Source organism: Panthera leo, chromosome C2 (genome assembly GCF_018350215.1).
Source record: "Panthera leo isolate Ple1 chromosome C2, P.leo_Ple1_pat1.1, whole genome shotgun sequence".
Lineage (NCBI taxonomy): Eukaryota > Metazoa > Chordata > Mammalia > Carnivora > Felidae > Panthera > Panthera leo.
The window spans coordinates 91,015,874-91,031,602 of NC_056687.1; the positions used below are offsets into that span (position 1 = coordinate 91,015,874).

General features: G+C 34.3%; 1 protein-coding gene across 16 annotated transcripts in view; it reads right to left on the minus strand.

Annotated features, from left to right (window-relative positions):
* Positions 1–15,729, minus strand: part of NAALADL2 (N-acetylated alpha-linked acidic dipeptidase like 2) — a 1,343,235-nt gene that overhangs the window by 549,908 nt on the left and 777,598 nt on the right. For all 16 annotated transcript variants that reach the window (XM_042954993.1, XM_042954989.1, XM_042954981.1 and 13 more), the window contains one exon: positions 1,178–1,451. In XM_042954993.1, coding sequence (XP_042810927.1) covers positions 1,178–1,451 — 274 coding nt within the window. The remainder of the gene's footprint in view (positions 1–1,177; positions 1,452–15,729) is intronic.

The following is a 15,729-nucleotide window of genomic DNA, read 5'->3' on the forward strand; positions in this document are numbered from 1 at the left end:
CTGCAGAAATTAATATTATATTAACTTTTAATGAATGATAAGGCTTTCCAAGGTAGTGGTTATATATGTGGTACTTCTGCTAAAAGTCAGAGAATGACATAACAGACTGCAGACAATGTGGAACCACCAGTAAATGGACACTCTCCACCCTCCCCAAAAATGAAAAGAAAAAAAAAAAAAACAACAATAAGAATGTATCTATACAGTTACTTCAAATGATTTAAATATTTAATATATTAATCAGAGTTAACAAGGTAGATTCTTAAAAATCTGTGCCAGAATCATAGTATCGTTTCATTTGTTTTAAATGAGGCAATCTAAAGGTTTATAAAAGAAACAAAATGTGCTTATCAAGCGCATGGTATTTTTACATGGAGACAGAAAATTTGCCTATATAAAGGAGACATAACCAAATATATATTGCATCTAAGTGATATATTGTCCTTACTGTGGGCTAGGCTCTGTCCTCCAAGATTTACATATATTAGCTAATTTAATTTTCACAACAACCTTATAAACGTGCAACTATTATTATCTCCATTACAGAGATGAGGGAACTCAGCCCTAGATGGTTAAGTCACCATAAGTACCGTGGGAAATGAGATCTGAAACTAGTCCATGAGGCTCTACAAGCCAAGCACTTCACTGCCATGCCAAAGAACTGGCTAAGCCAGAAAAAGTAAAGCAATAATCCACATCTGGCTCCTTATCTCCTGTGCTCTCCATCAAGAAAGCAGAAGTGCTGTATCTCAAATCTTGGATCTGTGAATAATCATATCGATTTTCCACCTCATTTCTTGTGTGTGTACACGATCTCAAACACAACTGCTTTCATTTCTATTCTTTCTGTCCATAGCAATCCATTAACATGTGCCTCTTCAAAAACCAAAGAATAAAATGAACTTGTCCTATACCAGCTAAACAAAATTTGAATGACTCAGTCACACATTCAACACTTTTGAATTAAATTCTTCTAACATGTTTTCACTTTCGAAATATGACAAGAAGAAGGTCAAGCGATCCAAATCTTCCTTCCCCTTCCCTGGCACCTCTACACTGAGAACATTTAATGGTTACTTTTTTATGTTACATCTTGCCAGTGAGTTCAATTTAGATGAAAGCTGTTGTTTTCTAATTCCGTTTCACTATAAATGACAGAGACAAATGGTCATATTACCTCGAGAGTTCCTTTGGCAGAATAGGCTGCATATGAGTAAAGCAGATCTTGGCTGCTGTGTTTTCTGGCTTCTTCGCTGCAAGGCTGGCCATTAGGATGAAAGCATTGGCCACTGCTGCTCAGAGACACAGAGCTGGCAGAAGGGCCTGGCAGATTAAGCAACACAGAGTAATTTACAAACTGTACATCTTCTAGGCCCAGGGAAGTCCAGTGACTCTTAATCTTCTTTGAAATTTCTGTGTCATCTTCACTTTTATACAGTTGTACCAAATTTCTGAAAGAAATTTAAAAATCACACTCTAAATAAACGAAAAAAATTATCTCTTGAGTTATGACCATTTAATATATGAACAATTATTAACAGATGTAGGATATGAAAGATGAACTAGACAGGACACTATACAAGAAACTCACAGGCTGGGAAAGGTGGTGAGCTCGCAGAGAAATTACACTAAATCAAAGCAGAATGAATTAAGTTCTTAAATTAAGAACAAATAAAGCACTATGGGAATCCAAGGAAAAGGGTGATTAATGCCAACCAGTTCTTTTATTAGTTCTGATCTTTCTGTGGACATCAACATATAATCCATTTACAACTCAGTTCCAAGACTAGGGGTCATGCTGGTGAAAACAGTTTTGTATTGCAATTAATATGATTCCATATAGAGTTATGTGATTAATATATAGTTATTGCTATTTAAAATGATCTGGAGAGTGTTGGAGTTATTACTGAGGATGCCTGGTTAGCTAAAATGTAACAGGGAGATTTCCGGTGGGCTGAAGTTCCACTTGGGAGGGGCCTGGGTCTCTTGGAATGCAGGAGGCCTGTGTAAACCACCCAGACTGGGGAATCCTCCTGGGCCTGCCCTCCCAGGCCTTTCTGCAGTCCCAGGGGAACTCCATTATCTATACATTGTATACAAAGTTTAGCAAAACAATAGGACACATAGACCTTTGCTGCATATCTCTGATTTGATTATTCTCTTGTGATTGTCATGTACCCTTTGTTTTTGCATGCCTGAAATGTATGCCCTCTGTACACAACAAGTCAACTGAGATTTGTGACTGGTCTGACACTGCAATAAATGAGAATAAGCTTGAGGCAAACGGGGTTCTTCCTCTGTGAGCATTGACTCCCATTCCTTTTCTCTTTCTTAGCAAAGGGTAATCTTTCATGGGTTGGCACAGGGTTTGTTGGTCATTCCAAGCAAGAGAGAACACTTTTGATACAAATTAAGTGCCAAAACTGTGAGCGCAATGATATGCAATAAAATTGGTGTATCATGCTAAAACCAACCACAGATTATCAAATCAATATGAAATTAATTTTTGCGTGTGCTTGCTGTAGTCTATATATTTATTCCTTATCTATTCTGTAATCCAATGACACTATTTTTCCTTATGACATCCTAAAAGCCAGACAAAATCTGTAAAAATAGACACACACATGCACGCGCAAACACACGTACACACACGTATGAGCAGAACCTAGAACAAAATCAGAAATGGGAAATTTAAAAATATTAATACAATAAAGTTTTGTTTAGGGCTAGGATACAAAGGGACCAGTTTATTTTTTGACAAAAATATATCTTCTTATAAGAATTTTATTGCTATCCAAAACATTACTTAAATGGATACTACTTAAGTGGATACTGTTTTATTTTTTCCCATCACATTATTTTTCTCACACATATTTGATTTTTTAGGACTCTATTTATTCAAAAATCCCCAAATGAAAGACATCTGAAAAAGGAATAAAAAATACACACATCAGGAAAAAAATACATATAATATAGAAAAGCATTACTAGAGACAAAGAAGTAGGTGTGCTGACATAGCTAAAAGGCAGTCTATACATGAAGATGAAATAATAAATAATTTCCCAATTGCTTTCTAAGGTTATTTCTATTTTTTCTTAATATGCAGTTTGACCAATTATAAATGCCATGTAAATTTTATGAAAGAGTCGATTGAAAGAATTTCACTTTTTCTTCTGAAAAAGACTGGTGGGCCTTCTGTTGTGTGTGTGTGTGTGTGTGTGTGTGTGTGTGTGTGTGTGTGGCAGGGGAGGTTTTTGTATGGTTGGCAAATTAGATTGTATATATTTAAAGTGTACAATATGATTTGATATACATGTATGTTATGAAATTATCACAAATTACCACATCCATCACCTCAATATTTACCTTATGTCTGTATGTGTTGTATGTTGAAGTTTTTAAAATTTCTTTTATGTTTATTTATTTTTGAGAGAGAAAGAAAGAAGGAGTGGCAGAGAGAGAGGGAGACAGGATCTGAAGCAGGCTCTGTGCTGATAGCAGAGAGCCCGACGTGGGTCTCAAACTGAGGAACCATGAGATCATGACCTGAGTTGAAGTCAGACACTCAACCCAACCAACTGAGCCACCCAGGCACTTCTGTGTGTTGAAATATTTAGGACGTCCTCTCTTAGCAAATTTGAAGTACATAATGCAGTATTAACAATACTCACCATGCTGTACAGTAGGTCCTCAGAAACTATGCATCTTATAACTGAAAGCTTGTATCCCCTTGACCAACACGTCTTCCTTTCCGCCACCCCCAGTGCCCTGGCAGCTATGATTATACTCTTACTATGAGTTTGTTTGTTGGCTTTTTAGGTTACATACATAAAAGATATGACTCAGTATCTGCTTTTCTCAGTCTCTGTCTTATTGCACTTACTCTCTGTGAGATATCTCTGTTGTCACAAAGCCATGATCTCATTTTTTATGGTTGAATAATATTCTACTGCACATTGATCCCACATTTTCTTTATACATTCATCCAAACATGAGCACTTAGGTTATTTTTTGTACTTTGGCTATTGTAAATAATGCTGCAATGAACATGAGTGCAAATATCTCTTCGAGATACTGATATAATTTCCTTTGGATATATACCCAGAAGTGGATTGCTGGATCATATGGTTTTCTAGTTTTAATTTTTTGAGGAAACTCCATACTGTTTTCCATAATGTCTGTACCAGTTTACATTCTCACCAATAGTGTACAAAGGTTATATTTTCTTCACATCCTCATCAGTATGTTTTTTTATTTTGTTTTGTTTTGTTTATAACAGACATTCTAATAGATGTATGGTGGTATCTCATTGAGGTTTTGTTTTGTATCCCCTGATGATTAATGATGTTGAGCACCTTCATGTATCTGTTGGTCATTTGTATATATTTTTTGGAAAAATGTCTATTCAGATCCTTTGTCCATTTTTAAATTGGACTGTTTGTGATTTTTTGCTACTGAATTGTATAAATTCCTCACTGTCATTCACTTTATTTTTATTTTTTTAATGTTTATTTATTTTTGAGAGAGAGAGAGAGAGAGAGAGAGAGAGTGCAAGCAGGGGAGGGGCAGAGAGAGAGGGAAACACAGAATCTGAAGCAAGCTCCAGGCTCTGAGCTGTCAGCACAAGGCCGGACACAGGGCTCAAACTCATGAGCTGCAAGATCATGATCTGAGCGGAAGTCGGATGCCTAACCGACTGAGCCACCCAGGCGCCCACTGTCATTTACTTCTTATCATGCATAGGAAAGGCTGCTGGGGAAGATGGCTCCACCAAGAGTCAGACTGATGTTCAGCCAAGACTGCACTAAGTCCTGTACCCCAAGGTAAGGCAAAAATTAATTACTGGTCAGGATCTGTGATAAAGGTTTTTTACCAGGGGTGGGGATAAATAAAATATGGACCCCTTATCAAATACATGTTGTGTAAATATTTTCTCTCATTCCACAGACTTTTCTCATTTTGTTGTTTCCTTTGCTGTGCAGAAGCTTTTTAGTTTGATGTAGTCTCACTTGTTTAGTTTTGCTTTGTTGCCTATGCTTTTGTTGTCATATCAAAAAAAAGTTGCTAGGACCGACGTCAAGAAATATTCCCTTTGTTTGTTTTCTTCTGGGAGTATTGCAGTTTCAATTTTATATTTAAGATTTCAATCTGTTTCAAATTAATTTTTGTGAATGGTGAGATATAGGGGTTCAATTTAATTCTTTTGCATCTGAATTCCAGTTTTTCAACACTGTTTATTGAAGAAACTATTCTTTCCCCATTTTCTATCCTGGCTTCTTTGTCAAAAATTAATTGACATATATGTATGGATTTATTTCTGGGGACTCTATCCTGTTGCATTGGTCTATTTTTGGTCATTGGATCTGTTTCATTTGTCATTTTTTTCAAAGTTTATGTATTTATTTTTGAGAGAGTGCACGTGCACCCACGAGTGGGATAGGGGTGGAGAGAGGGAGAAAGAGGATCCCAGGCAGGCTCAGCACTGTCACTGTGGAGCTGGATATGGGGCTGGAACTCACAAACAGTGAGATCATGACCTGAGCCCAAATCAAGAGTCAGATGCTTTAACAGATGGAGCCAACCAGGTGCCCATTGGTCATTGTTGATAAACAGATCACTTTTTATGATCAGCCGTTAGGCCATACTGTAATATTTTGATTATTATAGATTTAAATCAAGAAATGCGATGTGTCCGGATTTGTTCTTCTTTCTCAAGATAGCTTTGGCTACTCAGGGGCTTTTATGGTTCCATGTAAGTTTTAGGGTTGTTCTTTTTCTGTGGAAAATGCCATTGGAATTTTGATAGGGATTGCAATGAATCTGTAGATTACTTTGGGTAGTATGTTCATTTTAACAATACTAATTCTTCTAATCGAAGAACATGAGATACCCTTCCATTTTATTTGTGTCTTTTTTACATTTTTTTCACCAATGTCTTATAGTTTTCAGTATATATGTCTTTTACTTCCTTGGTTAAGTTTATTCCTAAGTATTTTATTATTTTTAGTGCTATTATAAATAATATTTTTTCTTAATTTCCGTGTCATATAGTTTGTCACTAGTGTGTAGAAATGCAACTGATTTTTTATATTGATTTTGTATCCTGCAACTTTAACTGAATTCATTAGTTCTAATGTTTTTTGTGGAAGCTGTAAGGTTTTCTGTATATACAATCATGTCATGTGTAAACAGAATTTTACTTCTTTATTTCCAATATAAACAAGTAATGTATATATGTATGCCTAATTGTTCTGACTAGGACTTCCAGTAATGTATTAAAGAAAAGTGGAGAGATTGAGAATCTTTGTCTTTTTCCTAATTTTAAAGTAAAGACTTTTACCTATTCATTGTTAAGTATGATGTTAGCTATGAACTTGCCTTTATTATGTTATGTATTCCTTACATACATAATATAATGAAAATTTTTATAATGATAGGATGTTGAATTTTGTCCTATGTTTTTTTTCTGCATCTGTTGAGATGATTATGATTTTTATCCTCGGGCACCTGTTGGGATGAGCACTGGGTGTTGTATGGAAACCAATTTGACAATAAATTTCATATTTAAAAAAAGATTTTTATCCTTCATTCTGTTTAGATGGTGTACCAAATTTATTGATTTGTATATTTTCAGCCATCCTTGAATTTCAAGAGTAAATCCCACTTGATCATGGTGTATGATCCTTTAAATATATTGTTGAATTCTGTTTGCTAGTATTTTGTGTGGGGATTTTTACATCTAGGTTCATCAGGGTATTGGCCTATAATTTTCTTTTCTTATAGTATTCTTATCTAGCTTTGGTATCTTTTGGCCTGAGATAATGAGTTTCAACTTTTTGGAAGAGTTTAAGAAGGTCTAGCATTAATTGCTCTTTAAATGTTTGAAAGAATTCACCAGTAAAGCCATCTGACCCTGGGGTTTTCTTGGTTTGGAGGTTTTGATTATTGATCCAATCTTCTTCCTAGTTATGCATCAGTTCAGATTTTCTATTTTTTCATGATTCAGTCTTGGTTGGTTGTATAGTTCTAGGAATTTACCCATCTCTTTTAGGTTGTGCAATTTGGTGACATATGATAACTCATAGTAATCTCTCGTTTCTTTGTATTTCTGTGGTTTCAGTAAATGTCTCTACCTTTATTTCTAATTTTGAGTTCTCTCTTTTGTCTTATTTAGTCTAGCTAGAGGTTTGTCAATTTTATATTTAAAAAGAAAAAGCTCTTAGTTTCATTGATCTTTTTATTGTTTTCCAAGTCTCCATTTCACTTATTTCTGCTCTGATCTTTATTTCCTTCCTTCTGCTAAGCTTGGGATTAGTTGGTTCTTCTTTTCCTAGTTCTTTAGAGTATAAAGTAAGGTTATTCATTTAAATGTCTGTATATAATTGTTATATCCTCTTGATGAATTGAAACCCATCATATAGTGACCTTCTTTGTCTAGTTAGACACAGTTTTTGACATGTCTATTTGTCTAATATAAGATTGCACAGGTCCTCAGTGGCAGATGCCATGGGTGTACACAGTAGTAGTGAGAGCTATTAGGGTCAGGGCAAAGGCTTCTGGGGACTTCCTCTTTCTTTTTCTCCCATGGGGGATATCGTGACCAAGGGTATCTCTCTCAGTGCCTGGTCAGCTTGCAGCACCCTTGCAGTGGTCGTGATACTGGTATCTGATGCATAGACACTCACAAAGCAATCACAAAGCCAGGGTCTAGAGTGTAGACACTTATAGAGTGGTAGTGGCTCCCCAGGCCCAGAGCTTTGGCAAGCCCACAGCAGTAGTGACTCCAGTGCCTGAGCTACAGGAATATACAAAGTGACAGCTATATGCAGGTCTAAATTGTGGGAGCATGTAGAGCAGCTATGGCTCTAGGGTCGAGGGATGCACATGGTTGGGTGGTGGTGGCAGCCGTGGTCCTGTGCAATAGTAGCTCCTTCAGGTAGAGGAGGGGCACAGTAGCATATCCCTTCCTTAGGAATCTGCAGCAGTGATAGCTTTTGGTTAACTCAGTGGTGAATGCTGCTGGTGTCCTCTGAGGGTCAGGCCGCTGAAGTCCATACCAACAAACATCACGGGGTTTCTATTATGAAAGCTCTGGAGAGTCTGTGCCTGAGGTCCTCACTGGCAAAGACTGCTTGAGTCCTCCATGGAGTTAGCCACTGGGAACCACAGAGGAAAGGCCTCTACTCTTCTTCTTGGTTCCTAACCACTTCTGGATGTCTCAGCTAAGCCAATCTCAATCCTTTCCATGTAGTTATTCTCCATTTTGCCCCACTGTGTTGCTGTATGTTCTTAATTGGACTCTTGAGCCCTCCCAAAGCTATTTTAATTCTTGGATACCTAATTGTTATTTGTGGGGAGATGACGGTTGGTAAAACCTACTCCCTCATCCAGCTCTCTATCTCTCTATCCTGTTCTTTTGTTGCTTTATCTGACTTCTGTATCCCCATCCTTTTTCTTTACTGCTACTGTAGTTTTCTCTGCACTACTTGGAGTAGGGAAGGTAAACTAATTGAGTTGAAAGTTAACTCAGTTTGAGGATTCAGTTATTTATAAAGATGCATCAATAATGTTCTTTTGTAATATATATATAGAAATGCAGAACACATATTTTATTTATGCACATTTGGCTGTATATTAGTCAACATTAACAGAAAAACAAAAGTGAAATTTCAATAGTCTTTTTTGTTGTTGTTGTCCTTCTGCTCAGTTAATTGATGAGCATGAATCTATCCATGAGTATGTAAAATGTTTAATCTGCCATTTGTTTCGTTGGTCTCAATTCCAAAGCGCTTTACAGTATAAGCAACTCAAAAAACGTTAAATTTTTCAAGATGTATATATTATATAAGATGGCCTTGAAAAGCAAATCAAATACTTCTTTAGGGACACAACTGAAGAATTAGTAATTTGTCCCAATGCTGGAGAATTTCTATTTATTATTCAGTACTAAGCTAAAATTTATGAAGAGAGAATATCTGCATGCTCTACTTCACTCTGAATTGAAGGGATATATACTTTTTGTATTATAATTTCATTTTTTATACTATGAAAAATGGAATATATAAAGAACATATATATAAAGTATAAAGAATAATGAAGGAACAACCCAGATTATGAGGTATAACATCTCTGATATTATTGAAGCCCCTTTGGTACTCTTTATTTATTGGTATCCCCCCAAAAAATCTGATTTTTTTTCTTTTTTTGCATCTCATTGCCTTTTTTTGTATAAATAATATATATGTATATATATATATGACGTTAACAATTAACCCTTTATTTTTTGAATATTTGCTTTTATATAGTTGGTATTTCATATAGATATAGATATAGATATAGATATAGATATAGATGTATATATCCATTTTCCACAGATTTAGTGAGATATAATTTGTATAAAACATTGTATAAGTTAAGGTGTACAACACGTTAATTTGATACACGTTATTGCAAAACGATTACCACCATAGTGTTTGCTAACACCTCCACACATCACATAACCATCGCAACTTACAGCATGGTGATTATAGTTAAAATATATATTCTTTTGTGTTTTTTTATCACTTACTATTAGGTTTCTGAGATTCCTCCTGATTTATCAATTTCCTAAGATAAATATTTTAAAATTGTTCCCGGTTTTCCATTATTAAGAAAGACAAGAAATCATTAGGTAAACTATTTTCTTTTTCAAAGGAGAAAGCAAATATACGAAATTAGAAAATAACCACAGGCACAGAAGAAACTTAAAATAAAAACAAAAAAATAAAAAATAAAAACAAAAACAAACAAAAACTATGAGAACATCTACACAGCTCAGTGTAAATAAACTTTCCATGAACACCTGGATGACAGAATTCTTCCTTTGTCCCCCAGCTCCTCTCTCTGCCCTCTCCGTCCTTCATGCCTCGAAGGTTGACCTTTATGAAACTTTGTCAAGTCTTCTGGTTTATAGTCAGTTTTAGGTTCAGCCAATGAGACATGAGAGGGCATGAGAAGAGACTTTCCCCCCACCAGGTCTCTTCTTTCACCAAAGGCACAGTAAAAAAAAAAAAAAAAAAAAAATTATTGTTCATATTTCCTGATAGACATATGCAGGGGTTTCTCTAGGCAAGGAGGGCATTTACAGGTATATCTTTAGTAAGAAGCACTAAAATGCCTTTACAAGGGTTTTAATTATTAAAAGTTCTGTTTCCTCCATGCCTCACCAACACTTGATGTTGTCTTTTACTTTATTTCATTTTATAATTCTGCCAATGCGGTGGGTGTAAAATTGTACATCATTGTTTGTTTAACTCAAAAGTACGATTACTGGGTTGCAGAGTATGCTATGTAGTTTTACAAAGCTCTTTATACCACTGCCATTATTTAAGAGGTCCTATCTTCAGCGGATCTAATTCTTGCTAACAAATGAGCATAAAATTGTATCCCATTGAAGTTTTTATTTACATTTCCATAATTACTCTTGAGGATATTTTCATGTATTATTTAGCTATCTTTGTTCCCTTTTCTTTGTTGTGACTGTGTACTTGGCCCATATTTATGGAAGTTTTTCTATATTCTGGATAATCCCTTTTAGGTCATAGATGACATGTTCTACTAGGTTTTGGCTTCTCTTTAATTTTTAATGTCTTATGATGAATAGAAGTTCATAATTTCAATGTACATAATTTTAATATAATGCAGTGGTCTGCACATTTTTTCTTCTTAAACCTAAGGTAATAAAATTATTCTCATTTTTCCCCTAAATTTTTAAGGAATTTGTTTTTCAACATTTCAATGTTTACTTGGAGTGTGTTTGTGTGTGTTGGGGGTGGGGTTTGAAGTGGGAATTCAGTATCACTTTCCATATAAATAACAATTCTTGTATCCTTTGTGATCATGTTCACCATCGTGCAATGACACTTCTGTCGTTTATGAATTTCCATATGTGTGTGGGTCTGTCTGGGCTCCCCAATGAGTTTCATCAGTCTTTTTGATCCATCTCCATTACAACATGCTATTTTAATTATTTTTACTTTCTAATACATGTTAATATTTGGAATGGCACGTCCTCCTACTTCCTCAAGAACATCTTCATTATTTTTTCTCTTCCACATTGATAATGTAATGAGCTTATCAATTTCCTTATCAAGATTGTATCTGGAATTACACTGAGATTAAAAAGATCTATTTGAGGAGAAATGTCATCCTTATATGAGCACTGGGTGTTGTATGGAAACCAATTTGACAATAATTTCATTAAAAAAATAAATAAAAAGAAAGAAAGAAAAGAAAGAAAGAAAGAAAGAAAGAAAGAAAGAAAGAAAGGTCATCCTTATAATAACATAAAAATAAATTCTTAATATTTCCAATATCAGTCAATGCTAACATAAAAATGTTTTAAAATGAAAGTATTTTTCTGCTTATTGCTGATACAGAATACTGTTCTGTTCTTCTATCAAATAATCCTGCTAAACTTCCTTATTAATTATAATGTTTTCCTTCTTTGAGTTTTCTACATAAAAAATGTGATAAGCAAATAATGAAGGTATTGTTACTTCCTTTCTAGTCACTTAGAGATGTTATTCCTTTTTTTATTATTATTACTATGCATTATTATTATACTATTACCTCCAGAAAATATTTAATAAAAATTTAATAAGGTGTGATAGCGGTCATCTGTTTCATATTCCAAATATCAGGTTAAAGATATTCCTCCCATCCTTATTTTGATAAAAGTTGTTTTATGAATCAGTATTAAATTTTATCATCAATTCTGATGCATTTATTAAGACCATCATATCATATCCTTTCCTTTAATATGATGGATTACATTAATCAATTTTTTAGCATTCAAACTTGCATTCCTAAGTAACTCACTTAGTAGAATACATTATCATTTCTGGCTTTTATGCAATTTATTTTGCCAACATTTTATTTACAATTTTCATGTCTGTTTTTATAAGTAAAGTTGGTAGATAGTGTTCCTTTCAGACATCATTTCTATTGGATTTTGGTTTGAAGTTTTCCAAACCTCATAAAATGAGATAGAGATCTCATTTCTTCTTGATCTGGTCTCTGGGAGAACTTGAACATGATTATAATTTTTGAAAGATACAAATTATTCTTAAACTAAACATTGTCTATACTTGATGTTCTTATTATGAGAGAACAGTGAACTGCTGATTCAATGTCTTTAATGCTGTAAGAATTTTATGCTTTCTTCTTTGAATCAGGGCTCTTCCATTCATCCCTGTGACACCTGCTATTAAGCCTCAAAGTTCTAGGTTTCTGGTTTTATCACTTGCCACAGCACTCTTTCCTAAGTTTTGGTCCTGTTGGGGATTTCTCTTACTATTCTATCAGCTCAGGATAGTGATGCTTTAAAGGAGGTTTATTATAATGTATACAGAATCTATCTGTTTTTCAGAGTATCTATTTTAAAAACTGCCCAACACAGAAATGCACTAGCTTGAGTACCCACCTTCCATGTAAGACATAATTTCTTTGTAAGTACTGACGGCTATTCCCACAACATCCAAGGGAATGAAAAAGCAGTTAAGAATTATGATTCATGTTCCTGTTTTTTTCCACAGACTTATAATATGGATAACTTATTCAAAATTGATTGTGTGATATCACTTTGCACATTACCCTACCTGATGAAAATTATTCAAATCTCGTATATTATGATGGTTGATTGGATTTAAGGGAAAACGAAATTCCCTATATAGTAACCGAAAGAGTGCCATTATATCAATATGTGTATAAAAGAAAAAGTATCCTGAAAAATGTTAATGAAGTGTTTGTATACACATGATTATAAAATTACTGGTCTTTTAAAAATGACAGAGGGAACAAAAATTTTTAATAAATATTAGCTTACAATAAAAAAATAACAGTAAGTTAATAAATACTTGTTCAAATTAAATTTTCCTAAGATTATTTTTTTTAATTCTGTTGCCTTTGCAATTGTATTTTAAGTTTGTCAAATTGTTTATAATGCTCTTGTCCCCCCCACCCTGCCTAAAAAAAGACTTAAAGAGACTATGTGAGTTCCAAGTTCTGAAATTATGTAAACTTTAATCTAAATTATTTTATTTTTTATTTAGGTTTTAAATTTTTTAAAGTTTATTTATTGTTGTGAGAGAGAGAGAGGTAACATGAGCAGGGGAGGGGCAGAGAGAGAGAGGGAGAGAGAGGATCCTAAGCAGGCTCCTTACTGACAGCACACAGCCCAACGTGGGTCTCAAACTCACGAACCGTGAGATCATGACCTGAGCCAAAATCAAAAGTCAGCTGCTTAACCAACTGAGCCAACCAGGTGCCCCATAATCTAAATTGTTTTAAATAACCAGTGGTCATTAAGAAAAAGTCTTATTGATACATATGTTTTAATCAAAGGATTCTATTCATTAACATTTCAAATCACTTAAAATACTAAAATGCCTAAATTTTACTGAGAATTTCCACTATCTTTCTTAACTTCTCCCCCTCCCATAAGGATTTTGGGATTTATGGCGAAGAGTTCTGTTATAATTAGGTAATTTGCTATATTCAAAGACTAATGTTATTTAGTAATTAGGTGCAGTGCAATCTCAATTTACTAATTTCAGAGAAGGCTGCAAAACTAGGAGTGTGTCACCTACAATCACAAGGTATTTGACAGAAAGTTTTACTCTGCCTTAATTTTTAAAATAAGAGTTTCCATGGGCCAGTAGTCTTGGCAGGCAACATAATGAACTGTCATGCCTGAGACCTGAATTTGGAAGCTTTGCAATAGCATTCCTTTGGCCAGTGGAGACTGGAAATGGGAGGATTTTGGCTTTGGTAGACAAAATTCTGTTTATATCAATGTTCAACACCTGCTACTGGATGAGCCTCAGACCAACACTGATGTTAGAATTGGAGGCAGCGATGCATGTAGTATTCCTAGTACCAGGGTGAGTGCCAAGATCACATTGTAAACGAATGGAGAAAGAAACCATCTAAAGAAACATACTAGCAGAGAAAAACCCTGCACATTTACTAAAGTTCACTGAGATTTTATTATGTGTGTGTGCACAACAACATACACAAATACTCATACTATGCCAGCTGATATTTTTACATACTAAAAAGTCAAATAATTGCTTTAAAGTGATTATCTGACTTGGTATTCAATGTAGTAAAATTCTGTGAATTACATATTATATGTGTATAGTGAATTTAAACAAGAAAGCATGTCCTTTGAAATCCTCCCACCTGCCCCTCTGCTTTTCAAGGTGCAAACACTGGTCTGCTTTCTGTCACTCTAGGTTAATTTTCATTTCCTATAATTTTATATAGAATCATATAATAGGACTGTGTTTTCTCTGCCTTTATTCACTCACCATGCTTTTTGAGACTTATTCATTTTTTTTATATATCAATGGTTCACTTTTTTTTTATTGCTGTTTTCCATTGTATGGAGATACCACAATGTTTATTCATTCACCTGTTAATGGACATTGAAGTTGGTTCCATTTTTTTGACTATTGCAAATGAAGCTACTATGAACATAAACAAACAAACCAACAAATACTAAAGAATGAACTGATTTCTTCTCTCTTAATTTTTCTTTGGAAATATAAAGACTAAAACACATGGTAAAATTGTATAATTTTACACGCATAATATCAAGAAATTAAACGCTTAGGAGAAAACGACAGCACCCTGTCAACTTCCTTGCCAACCAATCACTATCACCATGAGAATAAAAGCATGATTACTTAATCACTTCTGACCTTCTAAAATAACATACTAATTGTAAATCGTGTATTGAATATCCACTAGAAGGACTGAAAATACTGTGTAGATGTGTTGCACCAAAAACCCTTAAATAACTATTGTTACCATTTTAACAATAAGGAAATTGAAGATCTGGTAATGTAATTAAGATGGAGAATGTCCCAGATTAAACAGGTCAGATTTCTACTATACTACATTCTATGTCAGATTCACACTATACTACTTAGCTCTTTGGAAAAAGCAGATAGTCTTGCAATCTTAGATGCTTCCCAAAGGCAATTAAAACTCCAAGTGTTAGAAAGCACAGTATTCTGGGTAAAGTAATTAAAAGTCGGTGTGAGGTTGGAAGAGAGAGATCTTTAATGTTTACAAGAAAGTAAGATTTAGGGAAATCAAAGGAACTGTTTCAAGAATACAATACACCAATTTTCAGAATTTGGGAACCATCAAAACAAGAAAGAAGAAAACTGCTTCTTACACATTTCTTAAAAAAAAATCAGCACAGAAGTAGGTTATCTGAAAGAGACCTTAACATCCCCTCTCTCTGTAATCCAGAAGAACATGGCACATAAGTATCCCATTTACAAATTATGAAAGGATGCTGATGGGTTTGGTGACCTCCAGCTAGGTCCCCAGCATAAAGATCAGGAAGTACTTATATAGTTAATTTGATATTTCTTTCAAATTTATGTTGCACAGACAGTAAAATACAAATGTTGCAAAAACAATAAAGTAAGCTTTATTAAAAACCAGAACACAGAAATAAATAAAATGCCAACACTTCTGTTATGACCTGAGCTGAAAAAAAAAAAAAAAAAAAGTATAGTGGTATAACTCTACATCCTTCACCCTTGCTTTCATTTATACAGGAGATCATATGATCTCTAGCATATTTGGATTACATCTTAAAAATGCAGTAGTATTTCATGAAGAAGCATTAAGACTATAATTTAGAAAGAAGAAATGTTACTGTGACTGAAC